At 37.2% G+C, this 15,557-nt stretch overlaps 1 protein-coding gene across 13 annotated transcripts in view; it reads right to left on the reverse strand.

Annotated features, from left to right (window-relative positions):
- Window positions 1–8,543: 8,543 nt before the first annotated feature.
- The window catches only part of LOC18436437 (DUF3754 family protein, putative (DUF3754)), a 73,926-nt gene continuing 66,912 nt past the window's right edge, over window positions 8,544–15,557 (reverse strand). For all 13 annotated transcript variants that reach the window (XR_016040722.1, XR_016040721.1, XM_088846681.1 and 10 more), the window contains 4 exons: window positions 9,856–9,945; window positions 9,731–9,784; window positions 9,027–9,092; window positions 8,544–8,941 (listed from right to left, as the gene is read on the reverse strand). Coding sequence is in view for 11 of the 13 variants with exons in the window: in XM_088846681.1 (XP_088702807.1) it covers window positions 8,792–8,941; window positions 9,027–9,092; window positions 9,731–9,784; window positions 9,856–9,945 (360 nt within the window). In the remaining 2 variants the exon portion in view is untranslated. The remainder of the gene's footprint in view (window positions 8,942–9,026; window positions 9,093–9,730; window positions 9,785–9,855; window positions 9,946–15,557) is intronic.

Here is a 15,557-nt window from a genome sequence, read left to right on the forward strand (position 1 = left end):
GATATGGATGTTTGATAGACAACGGACCCTATAATAATAGGCACTCAATATTAAATATTGAACAATAAAGAGTACCCGCCCAATAATGTACCCACCATACTATAGAAGAATCTCAACATCATATCCACCCACATGAAAACGTTAGGTGCTAAAGGTCAGTAGCATACATATATCTTCGAATCCGAACCTTTGACCTATCAAAATATTATATGCTAGTCATCGGTGTAATGGTAAAAGGCTAGGGTAGCCGGAGCAAGAGCACATATTCGAGTCCTGAGAGAGGCCATTTTGTGCATAAAAAGCCAAAAGTTAGGACCACTTTCAGCTCACCCCTCGAGAGATCCTGCGTAGGCGAGACCAGCACCAGATTATGACCCTTTTCTCTTAGTCATCGGTAAGATCTTATTTAGATGTAATTTGAGGTATTCGAATTTGGACACGTAATATCCTCAACCTAATAATGAACTTCACAAAAAGGATGACATGTTCTGTCTATTTCTCAATGTTAACTGGGAATGTGGTAAGACTAGTTTTTTGAAGTATCCCCAACTTGCAACCCTTAAGAAATAAAAAAGATCCACTAATCTATTTCTTAATGTTAACTTGTAATGTGAGGGATGATCAAATCTATATATATATATATATATATATATATATATATATATATATATATATATATATATATATATATGGGAATGGATGCTGTCAGCCCACAGGCTGACTGCTACAATGTAGACGAATGCTCAAATTGAATATGGATCCAATCCAATGGTCATGATCTCATCTCGTATTTTTATTTTTTTTATACAAATCCAAATCACTTATATATATATATATATATATATATATACTCAAATGAGGTTATGTGATTATTTTCTTAAAATACTCAATAATTTTGAACACTTGATATCCTTACCCTACCATACAATACCTTTTTGTCTAAGGGCATCTTAGGTAATTATTCGAGGGTGAAGTAGAAATTTTTGATAGAACAAGAATTATTTGTTAACTATAGTGGAGGATGACATCATCCACATGAAGTGTGACATCACACACATGGAGCAATGACTGCTTCTTAACCATTAGTAAAATGCTATTAATTTCTTAAAGAGATATTTATCCCACCCTCTTAATGATGTAAAATGACATTACTCAAATTATTTTATATTACAAAATAAGGGGCAATGAGTGAAAGTTGGACAGGGTGAACTAGCACGTTTTATGCAGGTTATAATTTTTCTTTTCTCTACCCCTACAAGAACACTTACAGAGATCCAAATAATACAAAATAAACTTAAAAGAGATGATCAATAATAACAAAATGGATTCTCATTTGCTGCCACTTAACACAACTATTTTATTTCAATAACAAAAATTATATAAGACTCCTTGGGATTAAAAAAACACAAACTGCAAAACACAAAGTAAAGTGTTAGAAGATTACCTCAATTGAACTTGATATACCTCACTCCAGGTTTCCTCCTTCTATATCGCACAAGATCAAGGTCTATCTCAAATCTTATAAGTATAAGAAGCCTAGGCTAGGAACCCTTCAATTACAGAGACCAATGGTGGAACAAGATTAGGGCCTTTGGGCATATATGCGAGGCGTACCCCCTTCTAAGCTCTTAAGGTTGGGGCGTGCCCCCTCTTTCTTTGCTTACAAAATATTTATAACTTTTGGGGAGGTTAGAGAGATGAGAGAGAGAGGGTGGCATGCTACCTTAGAGAGAGAGAGAGAGAGAGAGAGAGAGAGAGAGAGAGAGAGAGAGAGAGAGAGAGAGAGAGAGAGACGTAACTTGTGGTGTAGGAAATGAGAGTCCCCATAGAGACTATTTATACTCATACTTAGTGTTAGGGTTAACTATTGTTAGGGTTAACCATCTTTATGGATAATAAATTCATACCATTGATCATAAGAGACTTACGGGTAAGAGATCTTAACCATACAATCTTTAGAGTCATCATGATTTAATGGAAGGTACTAGAACCTTACCTTTAAGCTTTTATTAACCTAATCCCATCAAATATTCAATACATGAAAAATATCTTACTCTCTTTTTTAATTTCCATAATTCTCTTACACATGCTTTTTTGAAAAGTCAAAATCTCTTTTAATTGCAAAACCTTCCCTTTTACTTCAATTTGATTAAGTAACTTATTTTGCATGCCACAAAATAGGAAATAGAATAGTACTATGTGGGGCGTGCCTCTCATGCCCCAGGTGTGCCCCATGTACTTCCCCTACATGCAATGTTTTAGTTGGGCCCCTGGAGTACAATGGGCCCTCATATGCATTACTATTTTAAAAATTATGAAAATTATTTTTAGAAATCATTTATTATTTTATTTTTCTCTTTAAATATTTAAAATACCATTGATTTTTTATAGAAATATCTATCCTACCACTATCTATATATCTGTTTTGAGAAAATAAAATATCCAGATACTTCTAAAATTCATTTTATTAATCTAAAATCATTTAAGATTGAATTAATTAATTCTAAATTAATTTGATGGTATTTGGATCCAAATATGTGAAGGAAATAACGAAATTACTGAAGCATTCTATCTTCTACTAGAGACTATAACTACACACACTTTCTCAAACTGATCCAGTAATTCCAATAATCTATAATTTATCACAGGGGTTCATGATTGGGCTACCAAGCCAGCCAATAGATGATGAGATACAATCCTAGTCTATGGATTACAAGTTCCCCTAGGGACAAGTCTTAAGTAACACAGACCTATGGACACAATTTGCATTTGGTGCAGATGCGGGTGATTTCTCGTACATGTACACGCATCACCCTCAATGGTGTTTTGCTTCCCGATATAGTTATCATGTGTACATATCATGTGATGATATGTGATAAGGCTTTGATTATTGTCCCTTCAAGCCCATCAAACACACACAAGGGTCACAATGTCCCTTGGCTCATTATCTTGGGCATCTCCGACCTCATCAAGGGATAACTCTGCTAACTCTTCTCGGTTGTGCTCTATGACCAAGTATTTAGAGTTTTGATACTTGACTTGCCTAGCTTGTCAAGCCTAGTCTGAGTCTCGACAAATAATAGTTGCTAACTTTGATCCCTCTGGACCAAACTCCCATTGGACTTATTTGTTCCATTATATCAAAATTGGTTACATACTTTCATAAGGCTTTTAAATAGCAAAAAAAACTCAACATCTTTCACTCGGCTTTTGAAAGCCTTACAGTCACTCTTCCTCACTCTCTCTTAGTCCCATTCTATGTATACATTTAATAAAAACATTTGCAGGTAACCCGTTTGTAAGTGGCTCCGCAACCATTACCTATATGGGAATATATGTGATCTCAATCTCTCCACTATGCACCTCATTTCACAGATGATAATAACAATGCTTTATGTGCTTGGACTTCTTATGGAATCATGACTCTTTAGACACGCATATTGCCGCTTAGTTGTTGTAGAAGATTCTTACACTTACACGTCATATAGACTCAAACTCTAACCAATTAAGAAACTTCTTAATCCATACATCATCCTTGGCTGCTAGACAACACACCACGTACTCTGATTCTATGATGGACAATGCCACCACATCATGTTTATTTGATTTCCAAGAAACAACCCCTCCTCTAAGGATGAACACATATCTAGATGTGGATTTTGCGTCATATGGATCACCCTAGTAACTCGAATCTGTATATCCTTGGATAGCAATTTTTGATCCTCCCCCATGTGTCAGCGCATAGTTCTCAGTTCCTTGTAGGAATTTTAGAAGTCTCTTAATTGCCTGCCAATGCTCAATCCCAAAGATTGCATTGGAACCAGCTAATTATGCTCATGGCAAAGGACAAGTCTGACCTTGTTTCTAACATGCCATATACCAGAGATCCTAATGCGCTTCTATACGGTATTCTTCCCATGAATTTATTCTTTTCATCATAACTAGGGCACATTTACAGGCTAAGTTTTGTCTTCTTGTCTACAAGGATCGATATGGGCTTGCATTTGTCCATCTCAAACTTTTCTAGTTCTCTTTTGCAGTAAGTTGCCTAGGAAAGTTGAAATGTTCGCTCATTTCTATTTCTTATTAGCTTGATTCCCAACTCATATGAAGCTTCCCTTAGATCCTTGTTATCAAAGTGTTGTGCAAGGAACTCGTTTGTTTCCTACACAAAGACAATCGAGCTACTAACAATTATTCATGTCATTCATATATAAAGATATAAATACAAAATTACTCCAATTGATATTTTTATAAATGTAGTCGTCTTCCTCATGATAATATAAATACGGTATCACTCCCACTGACCACTGACACGATGCTCGTTTTAAGTCATAGAGGGATTTTCTAAATTTTCATATAAGGTTATGCTTTCCTTTATCTTCAAAACCCTCAGGTTATTTAATGTATATTTCCTCTTCTAATTCCTCATTGAGAAAGGCTACAACAATTTGATTCATAAAAAATATGATCTAATTGACTGATTCAATTGTGAAAAAATCAAAGAAATATCAGTAAAAATGTTTCAAAAATCACATGGAAAAGCTCTTGACATAGTCACAATTCCAAAAGAAATCCAAACACATAAAGCTCTGCTATTATTGTCTGCGAAATGAGGTGCAACGTAGAGAGATCAAGATCACATATATTCCCAATGAGGTAATAATTATAGGCTTTCTTACAAAGGGGTTAATTGCAAATGTTTTTATTAAACATGTGCATGAGATGAGGCTAAGAGCGAGTGAGGAAGAGAGACTTGAAGGCCTTGAAAGGTAAAGTGAGATATGTTGGGTTTTTGTAGTCATTTAAAAGCCTTATGAGAGCATGTAACTAATTGTGATATAGCAGAACAAATAATTCCAATGGAAGTATGGTCCAAAGGGACCAAAGTTGACAATGCACACAAATGAGACACAAATTACATCCTCGAAAAACACCCTAAAAAAAAATTAACGAGACCATTTATTTTACTATTATAGAGAAGAGTTCTAGGGACTCAAGATTACTAGTTCATTTACACCTACTCCCCAATCCTTTAATACAAATTCGAAGACCCTTGCCGAGGTTGCAAAGAGTTATACAGATTCAGGAAGAGAAAATTATAGACCATGACATAACATACGTATCAAATCTCCATTAACTTGCTGCTTTATATCAAAGGGCATGCTACGCTGCTCACTTCTCATGTTCTTGAAGCTTTGACTTGATGTGGAACTCACGTTCCCTTTCTCGAAAGGCTTTTGCATATCTTTGATGGCTTTACCTATTTGGAGACATTTGACAACAATTCTATTGCATAAGGGCATACAAATCAAATTTTTTCTATATAAAATCGAGATTTACTAGTCCTATTTATACACTACTGAGAACTTAAGTTAGCCAGTAAGAATGGGCTGGGGTCTTAGTGGTGGTACCAATGAGCCTTATAATGAAACCTCTTACTCAATTCTCACCAAACGGTAGCGGTCCCCAAAACTGAGTCCTTAGAGGATCAGGAGTCATCGCCCTCGAGCATACAATCCAAAACGGATGAATTTTCGAGATCAAAAGTCTGCACTTGCCCCTTCCATAGCATTAACTGCGGTTCGACGGCATTGACTGAAAGTTATTCGATTTGGCGATCAAATTGTTAACATATTCTGGATTTTATTCCAGGTGCCATCACAATAGTATAATGCTCCCAAAGCTGAACATATCCAAGGCATTTCTCTGAAAAACATGCTTGCAATCATGAAATTTTCAGAGAGTCTCCCTCACAGAAACTGTCATTAATAGCTGCAGGCAAGAGCAATATTATTTTTTTCTACAGGTCCACTGCTGTTTATACTTTTTCATTTGTTTTGTAGTGCTAGTAGAACCGTGAGCAACCATTAGGACCTTGCAAAAAAGTAGGGGTGCTCCCAAAAAATTGCCATACTTAAAATTAATCTCCTCTCAATCTGATTATTGTTTGGAGCTCCAAAAATTCCAAATCCCTCTCTCTCCCATTGAAATGGACATATAAATTTGATATGTGTCACGGTGTATATGAGGCATTTTTTAATCCCCAAATTCATTTTTTTTCCATGAAACTCTATTTAGGGGTTTGCGAGACATGATTTGGATCCTATCCACACCTCAAATGTGGTTTGTAAAGAGGGGAAGCACCCCTAGCGAGCACAATATTATTTATCAGTACCATTTGGTGTGCATCATCATCTCAATGGGGCCCATTGAAAAAATATTTTTGAAAATAAAATACCGAACTAACCTTAAAACTTTTAAGAGTATTTTGTCATTTTATATTTTATAAATATTTTTTTAAAATTGTTTTTTTGAAGGTATGACCCTTTAAGAAAACTGGATATCCCAAATTTAATGTGATTAGAGCCATTTTAACTGTCAATTTAGATCGGATGGCTAAAGAGCGCATATATGAGAAATTCAGTTATTCAACACCCAAAAATATGAGAAATTCGGATGTTGAACATCCAAAAATGGGCAACGTTATCTTTTTTAAAAAATAGAGATATGGAAGATAAAAAAACAGATAGTTGTATAATAACAAAAACTATTTGGTGTAACCGTAATAACGTAAACTATAATAGATTTCTACGTAATTTTCTCTAAAAAAAAATTCCCCATAAAAAAATCTCACTGGTTGTAGCATTTAACAGAAGTCGAGCTAGGTGGAATCCCCTCAATTCGCTGATCAACTGACGAAACAAAAACTTGGTGTAATCCCCCTCTCCACACATACACGTGTGTGCAAACACTTATACGGCTATAAACTATAACAATACGCCACAAGACGCAACTAAGGTCCATACACTTGATGCATGCTGCGTGGAAGCGCCATTATTCTCTTTTTTTGTCAAAACCAGTGTTCAAAACAAGCGGATCGGGCTGATTAGTAGGTCTTCGCCCGATCCGATTAGTCTGACCAATTCCGATTAGATTGACCGGTAGTGCCTCAAGTTTTTCTAAAAAATGCAAATTTGGTAAAAAAATTCTAAAAAACTTAAAAACTTCCCAAAAAAGTTGTAAAAAATGTTTAAAATTTACATGTATTGGTTTTTTAGTCAGATAAAAAAAAGCAAAAAAAAAATAATAAATATTATAAGCATAATTGGGTTTCGGATAAAATGATTAGGCATTTGAAGCAATACTTTTTTAGTGATTAATATATATTTACTATATTAATATTATATATTATATAGTATGTAATCAATATATACTAGGTACTATATAATATAATATAATATAATATTATATAATATTGTAAAATAGTATAATATTTCATCTCAAGACCATGTTTATTTTTTGGGGTATTTTGAAATTCAATTAAAAATGGGTGTGGTTTGTATAAGGTTGCAACCTTAAACAATCCAATTAAGGCAACCTCCAAGTTTTATCATAACATGTAATTTTAGTGTAAATTTATTTTAGGATTATCTAAAAATCTATTTTCATCTCTAATTATAAAATTTTAAACTCCAAAAATGGTTAAAATCAAGTAGATACATAAACAAATGAAAATCTTGAAAATGGATGGTCTAGATAATGTGTTGCAAGATGCACTATTTCTAAAACTCAAAATCTTTTTTTTTTCTCATATTCATACATCTTGATGTCAAGATGATCAATTAGAGGGTTTTTCAACATTAAAACAACCTTTTTCGATGGATTTTTTAAGTGCATCTTTATTTCTACATTTTAAGATTGCAACCTTATATAAACTTTTTCCATTAAAAATATAGGTAAAGTATAAAATTGTTCGTCTCTTTGTGACAATTTTGATAAATTTCCCTCTCTCATGTATGTGTCTATGTGTATGTTTATGTACCCCTCAAGGGTTGGTGGTGTAGGTATTAGATTGAAGATCAAATCAGATGAACAATGAATAAATTTTATATCCCCAAGTTGAGGGACTTAACAGGCTTGGCTCCTTGTCGCGCCCGACTAACTCGCCCAACACGGCAAACCTTGCTGTTAGCAAATTAAAAATTCGTAAATAATATATAAAGTTTTAAGTAGAGAAAGAGAAGAATAGGGAAACGAAAAAATGGAGAAATATATAGAAAATGTTATAAGGACAGCTTTGTAGACTCTACACTATGACAGTGTACTATCAGCCGATTTTTAAAACAAATCGCCGATTAGTGCACTAATCCACCGATTTGTGACGATTAGTACCGATTAGTCCGACAAGTGCACTAAAAAAAAATTCCTGCATATATAACCATTGAAATCGGGCCAGATCGAAATCGACCAATAACCAATCCTGAGTTAGTCGGCTGATTTTTAAAAAATCGGCGATCTCTTAAACACTGATCAAAACAGAGACGGTGGAGCTGAAGTGTTCCTCCACTGGAGCAAATATTGGCGGGCTTGACAATGGAAATTTGAGATGCAATGGCTTTCCCTTGTTAACAATGGAAATTTTAGATGCAATGAAATTAGCTGCTTCATCTCTAACCGTGCTTGACACATGTTTTTGGGATCATAGAGCTCGAACATTTATCCATGTAAATCCCTCTCTCTCTCTCATACAATCAGACGTCTGAAGCACGGCCCAAAAGCTCTTTATTTATACATGTGTATATACATATATATATATATATACATACATCTCTCTCTAATTAAACATCCGCATCATACAATTTGAAAGCTCATCTAACCTACATTGATAAATCTCCTCTCTCTCTCTCTCTCTCTCTCAAGATATGCATATTTTGAATGTTATGCATGATGATACATTGAAATTTAAAAAGGCAAAAAAATAAAATAAATGCTATACTGCATAACTTGATCACAGTAAGCAATCCCAGCGTTGTTTAAGAGCCTCATACGCTTTTGAGCATGAGAGAGCATGCAGTGTCGTGTTCCCTTCATCAAAAACCTCCTCTACAAGCCCCAATCTAATGAGTGTCTCCACAGCTTTCTCAATAGGCATCTCCACCTAAAGCAATAAACCTAACCAGGATTTGAAAACGCCTAGGAAAAGCAAAAAAGAAAAGAACTGCCATCATCTACAAATTTCATACCTTCTCTCCAAATATATCATAAATGAATCTCTCACATGTGTCCCCGACTGCACTTCTTGATAGTCTCTGCAATGTCAACGATAGAGGTGCAAAATGCCATCACAGCTAAAGCCCATGATAAGAAGAGATTACTAGGGTAAAATCTAGGTCAACATTTTCTGCCAAAGAACTACTGAAGTGCAACTGTTTTGTAAAACTACCACTGGTTTTAAGCAAAATAAATGAAACAAACTCGTTTTGCAAACACCGCTCATTAAAAAGGCAAACCCAAGGAGCCACTGTAGTATGAACAGAAATCACACACATTGCTCCTTCAAGAAAGAACGACATTTAAGGGCTTAAAAGGTCTTGTTCAAGAGAAAATCACATTTTTGTCGATCTTTATTCTTGATGTACTATTGACAATTTCCAATATGTATTTTCCAAATTCAAAGCAGCATTAGAAAGCTAAAGTCCTGGTATGTGTAAATATTTCCAAGTCTTCCCAAGTAATAAAAATCAAAAGGAATATCCATAAAAGAAACGAATCAAGGAGTAATTTTTAGTATAGCAAATCAATCCACTGTTTGTACTTATAGTGTATGTGGGGCATAGAGAGGTAGATGGACAATCACAATTTGAATGAAAACCTTTACGAGTTGCAACGAGTTCCATCAGTTATTGACAAAATGCTCTGTCAACACCAAAGCAACAAGATATAATACCTGGCTTCTATCTGCTTTGAGGAGGTGCACATAAGCCAAAATTGCTTCCTTGTACTGCATTCATTTAAGAAGAAAATTTCAGAAATTTTTCTAGAGAGAGACATTGAAGTGGTTTCTGCGCTCACCTGCTGCTGTTCCGAGGCATCTACAAGAAAGTGCACTGAACCAAAACCACTTGCCAAGGTCTTCTCGTACAATGTCTTGTTCACAAGAAGCTGTACAAGATTTTCTTTCTTTTACAGGTAAGAAAATGGAAAAAATACAGAAATATACTTCGATAAATAAGCACAAACTGGTTATTTAAAATGCCACATCAGATATGCTTCGAGGGATAATAATGGACCCCTTCCACCTAAGACAGCCTAAACATGATGTGCAGTTAACATTTACAATACAGATTAGCATCTTCAGGTGAAAATCTAAACAACTATCATCATAATTCCTCGCATCATTGGAACTATAAATTTTTCACCCATTTGTTGTTTTGGGGAGAGGGGGAGAGAGATGTTGGATGCAATGATATCCAAAATCGCAGCCATAGGGAAATCCCATGTTATATGGGACTGATATTAATATTGGTACCATTGAAGTTTCTTATTTTCTATGGATTCATATATATATATATATATATATATATATATATATATATATATATATATATATATATATATATTTGGGTAATTCAGTGGGAAAGATGGGCCCCTACTCATTTTTTTCAATAGATTAGGAAGTTACATTTTGAACGTGTTAATTGGGGGCATCAGCGGTAGGAATGGATACCATGATGTGGTAACTGGGTGTGGGGATGCTACCACCCTAGCCCTTTTCCTATATACATATATATGAGAGTAATGATCCTATGAGACCCTCCCACACCCATATGTGTAGGACCCGAAAGGGTCACCATTAAATTTGGCACAGATCTCTAAAAAAGTCAAGTCCTACACCCATGTGATAACTTTTCTAGAGATCTGTGCCAAATTCAATGGTGATCCTTTGGGGTCTTACACACATAGGCGTGGGAGGGTTTCATAAGATCATTAATCATATATATATATATATATATATATAGGATGAGAGGAGACGAATGTGTCATATTTGGGATCACCATATGGGAAATATGGCTCCATCTAGAGAGAGTAGCAAGGCCTCTTGCATTAAGAGGCAAGGGTTCACATAGAGGGAACTGAATTTCTTAGAGAGAGAAACATTGCAATGTTACCTTGAGCTTCTTAGATGATATCATCTTTTATTGAGAGGAAGTCTTTGTTGCTCTTGGGGTATGTTTGACATCTGGAAGTTGGATGCACAGAAAGCTCTAGACCCTAGAAACTTGAAGATATGTATTTCTACATGTAGAATACTATGTTTGATAACATGTCTAAGAATTCTAATGAACTATGAAAAACTGTGTGATGAACTTAGGAAATTTTTAAGCCTGAACTATCGTAGTTAAGGGAGCATGCCCAAGTATTTCATCTTTTTAAGCTAAAATTTTGGACATTATACTTCTCACCGTATGCACCTTCAGAAAAATATACTAAAACTAAATAAATAAAAATTGACTGAAATACCCCTTAAATTCTGGGCATTTAGGTTTGTGAACTACTTTCTTATATCTTTTATTGATGCACCTTAATGAGGTGAACTAAACCTCAAATTTTCTTCTTAAGATCAATTTTAAAAAAGACAAAAGCAAAAAATCCCCTTGGGCAAGCTTTCCCATGAGAAGGTTGCCCTTTTCATTTAATAGGAGGCTCTTGGTTCCTTGAGGACCCATGGAGGTGTGCACGTCATTTTTGCCAGAACCTCCAGTTGTCAAACACTACTTTAAGGTTTTGCATTTAGTCAAAGCAAAATACATGACAAAATATGCAAATGTTTTTGTTTGAGATGGATAAATATGATGGTGAGCACAATCTTTTTAAAAAAAGAACGACAAAGGAAATTGTTTGGTGGATCAAGAACAAATCATAAACCTATCAAATGGATGCTATCATGGGAGCATGTGGTTTTTGATATCAAGGTGTAGATTGTTGGATATGGTGACATTCAAAATTACTCTATAGGGAGTCCTGTGTTATGTGAGATTGATATTAATTTGGATATTAATCATTGTTCAAAAAAATGAACCGTCCAACGCCTAGGTGGTCCAGAAGGCGTGGGCGCATTGTCCAAGCCTAGGCGGCCAAACTGGGCAGTGGTCCCTGGGCGGGCGGCTGCCTAGCGCCCCGCCCACGGCTTGCGCCATGCGCAGAGGCAGAAAAGTAATTTTTTTTTTTTTTTTCGTTTTTTCCAAGATATAAAAGTTTAGAACGATGGGTTTTAGGTTCATTTGAAACCTAAACCCACAAGAACCCCATTTAAAGAGAAAGAAACATCCAAAAAACTACATTTCATTGGATCGAAGCGTTTCTCAAAGTTTGGAGCTCGAGCAACCAAAGTAAGTGCAAAGCTTTATTTTTTAGATTACTTGTTTTATTTTGAGATGCCGTCTTCAGGAGTTAGTCGGAGTGGAGATCTGGGTTGAAAATATGGATACAACCCGAATCCAAATGACAAAAATTGCGTTAGATGCAATTTTTGTGAAAAGGATACAAAAGGAGGATGTTGCCCAGTGTAAAAATGTCCCTGAGGCTACCAGGAAGGAAATTATATAATATTTGAGTTCAGAGAAGAACAAAGAAAACGGTAGAGCAACCAAGACTCCTAGGGCCTCATCTTCACCGACTGCACATACTAGTAAGAAGAAGGTAGAAGAAGAGGAGGAAGAGGTAGATTCAAAAGAAACAGAGGAAGATGAGCATTATATTGAAGAGGGAGATGACTCTGATGATGATGGCCTCGATTCTGATGCATATGATGAGGCTTGCCGTATTGATATTCCCTCCGATGATGATGATGATGATGAATGATGATGACGACTGAAGACTCTTGCCTCTTGGTGTTGAGTGTTGAGTGTTGACTGTTGTGTTGAGTCATGAGTGTTGACTTTTGTTAGACTGTATATTTTCTAAATTTTTGTATATTTCTGTTGTGTTGAGTGTTGACTTTTATATCCTACACACTAGTATGGTTTTACAGTTTACTGTTTAACAATATGGATTATCAAAATTCTCTTCTCGACGTCTATCGTTTTTTTTTTTTTCAACTTGGATTTGGAATAGTACATTAGTAATTTGGTATAATGGTGTATTTTTTTCACCTGGGCAGCCATCCAGGTTCTGGGTGCCCGCTTAGGCACTGGGAGGCCTGGACCCCCTAGGTCGCTAGGATCAGCCTAACGCTTTTTGATACACTGATATTAATATAGATAAGTTTACTTAGAAAACCAATTGAAGTTTCCTATTTGCTTTGGATTCCAATATATATATATAAGGAATGAGAGGAAAGAATACGTTTGCCCTATTTGGAGTCACCATATTGGAAACGTGGCTTCTGCTAAAGAGAAAGGTAGGGGCCTCCTACATAGAGAGGCAACGCCTCCATAGATAAACAACTAGAGAGGAACATTGCAATGGTGCCTCTTGTAGAGTAAGAGGCTGGTTTCTTCTAGAGAAATGGTTCCCATTGAGATTTTGGTGATATCCTTTTAGTAAGAAATTACTTTCAAGTTTCTCTCCCTAGATAGTAGTTTAGCTAAGGAATAGAGATGGGAATTTGGTGGGTGATGCTGGTCGAGTGAGCCAGTTAAAAAATGTTGCTCAACTACGTTTTGTCAAGGGTTAGCGAGTTAAGCTTGTGTCCCAAAATTTGTGAGGCAATTCTCATCAATATAGTAGATTTCAATTTGTCATGCCAATGTATGTAGTCCCTTCCGGGTGAACCACACAAATCTTTATGTTCTCATATGGTGTGTGATTTTATGCTTTATTTTCATGCTCGTATTATAGTTTGTACTTGCCTATTTTATTTCAAGTTTGTTAAGTACGCAATCCTAATAGGACCCAATACTAGGGGTTCTAGTTTACACATATAACAGGGTTGTCAAATCCTAATGAATGAGAGAGAGAGAGAGAGAGAGAGAGAGAGAGAGGAGTTCCATGACATCTCAACATCTAAATTATTTAAGAATCCTCCACGGATAACTTCCCCTACAAAGATGTTAATTGTGTTTGTTTCTTCTGGAGTAAAGGCCACTGCTATGGGAATTTATATAATGATTAATGCCACAAGAATTAGAAAATTGAAGTGATCTTGAGATTCAATGTCCAAAGGATTTGAAAGGAATTCAATATCCCCCTAACCCAACCTTGGTCTCCTCTTTGCTTGCCCCTCATCTCTCCTATACCCCACACCTAGTTCACATTTGCTGGGTTCGTACCCTGCACTTTACCTGCCCAGCCTCCTTCCCTTGGCCATATCCCTCTCTTACCCCCCCCCCCCCCCCCACCGCCCCCAATCCTACCACTTTCTGACCTATCACCCCTCCTCTCTTTACACTAGAACCGCCATCTCCTTTAGCCCTGTCCCTTACCCCCCAAATATGCCTTCCCATTTTTACAATGTCCAATCCCTCTTCTTCCCTACTACGTTCCAGGGTTTCCTAACCTCTGGTCTGCCTCTTCCCACTGCTCCACCCTGAGATGACACGCCCAACCCCCCATCCTCCCCCACTTCTACTTTTGACCCTCCTCCTGCTTCCCCAGGCCCAGCTTACCCTCCTATCCCATCCTCACCCTCAAACCTTGAATCATTCCCCACCTTGCCTCTTGACCTTTACCCTATCAATTCTTTTTCTTTACTCTCTACACCAAATAGGGAGTCGCACAGGTCACCAATCGCACCCAGGGAGTCGCCTGACAGGGAGTTGCCCATGTCACCAACCACACCCATCTCTCCCCCTTTGGCTGATGCCAATGCTGAGGGGTCGATAGGGATGGGAACAACAGAGAATCATGGGTTTCCAACATGAAGGCCCCGAAGGCCCAGCACACCAATTCCTACTCGCAAATGCACAGAGCCGGCTTAAGGTGAGTGTCAAAGGACAAAGGGAGCTCCTCAACCTAATCTCCTCGATCAGATACGACAGACACTCCCTAAAAGGGCCCTCACCTACAACCTCCTCTCCCTCTTCGAGTAGGTCTGCTAGACTTGCCTCCTCTTCTGCCCCCACCCTTAACCAATGACGATCCTTACGTGGAACGTAAGAGGATTGGGACAGGCATCCTAAAGGGAGGTTGTCAAGGACTTGACTATTAGACACCTCCCCTCGATCTTAGCTCTCATTGAGACCAAACAGCCAAAGCCTACCCTCCAACACATTCGCCTCGTTTGGGGTAGAAGGCCTTGCCAGTGGGCCTTTCTGCCTGCGTTCGGGGTATCAGGTGGAATATGGGTGATCTGGAACCCATCAAAACACCTTCTCCTATATTCTCATAAAGGGGAGTTCTCGGTCACTGTCCTTCAATCTCGCACATCAAACGGTTTCCCTTGGAAATTCTCGGCCATATACGCCCCCAACTCAGCCTCCCTCAGGCCTAGCTTCTGGGCTGAATTGGACCATGTTGCCTTCCTACCTCATCTTGCTTGGTGTTTGTGTGGGGAATTCAACATTACCAGATGGTCTCATGCGAGATACTCCAATCCCACCATTTCTCAGGGAATGATGGATTTCTCGGACTTTATTTTTTACCATGAACTCCTAGATATCCCTCTTCAAGGTAACCGTTTTCTTGGTCCAACCACTCCTCTCAACCATCCCTCTCTACACTAGATAGATTTCTCCTCTCCTTGAACTGGTAGGAAGAATTTCTAGAATCTCATGCTTTAGCCTTGCTTAAAACCACCTCGGACCACTCCCCATTCTCCTGGACACCCAAGAAGT

This window comes from Amborella trichopoda, chromosome 9, assembly GCF_054954075.1.
Source record: "Amborella trichopoda isolate Santa Cruz 75 chromosome 9, AtrichopodaSantaCruz75HAP2 v2.0, whole genome shotgun sequence".
Taxonomy (NCBI): domain Eukaryota; kingdom Viridiplantae; phylum Streptophyta; class Magnoliopsida; order Amborellales; family Amborellaceae; genus Amborella; species Amborella trichopoda.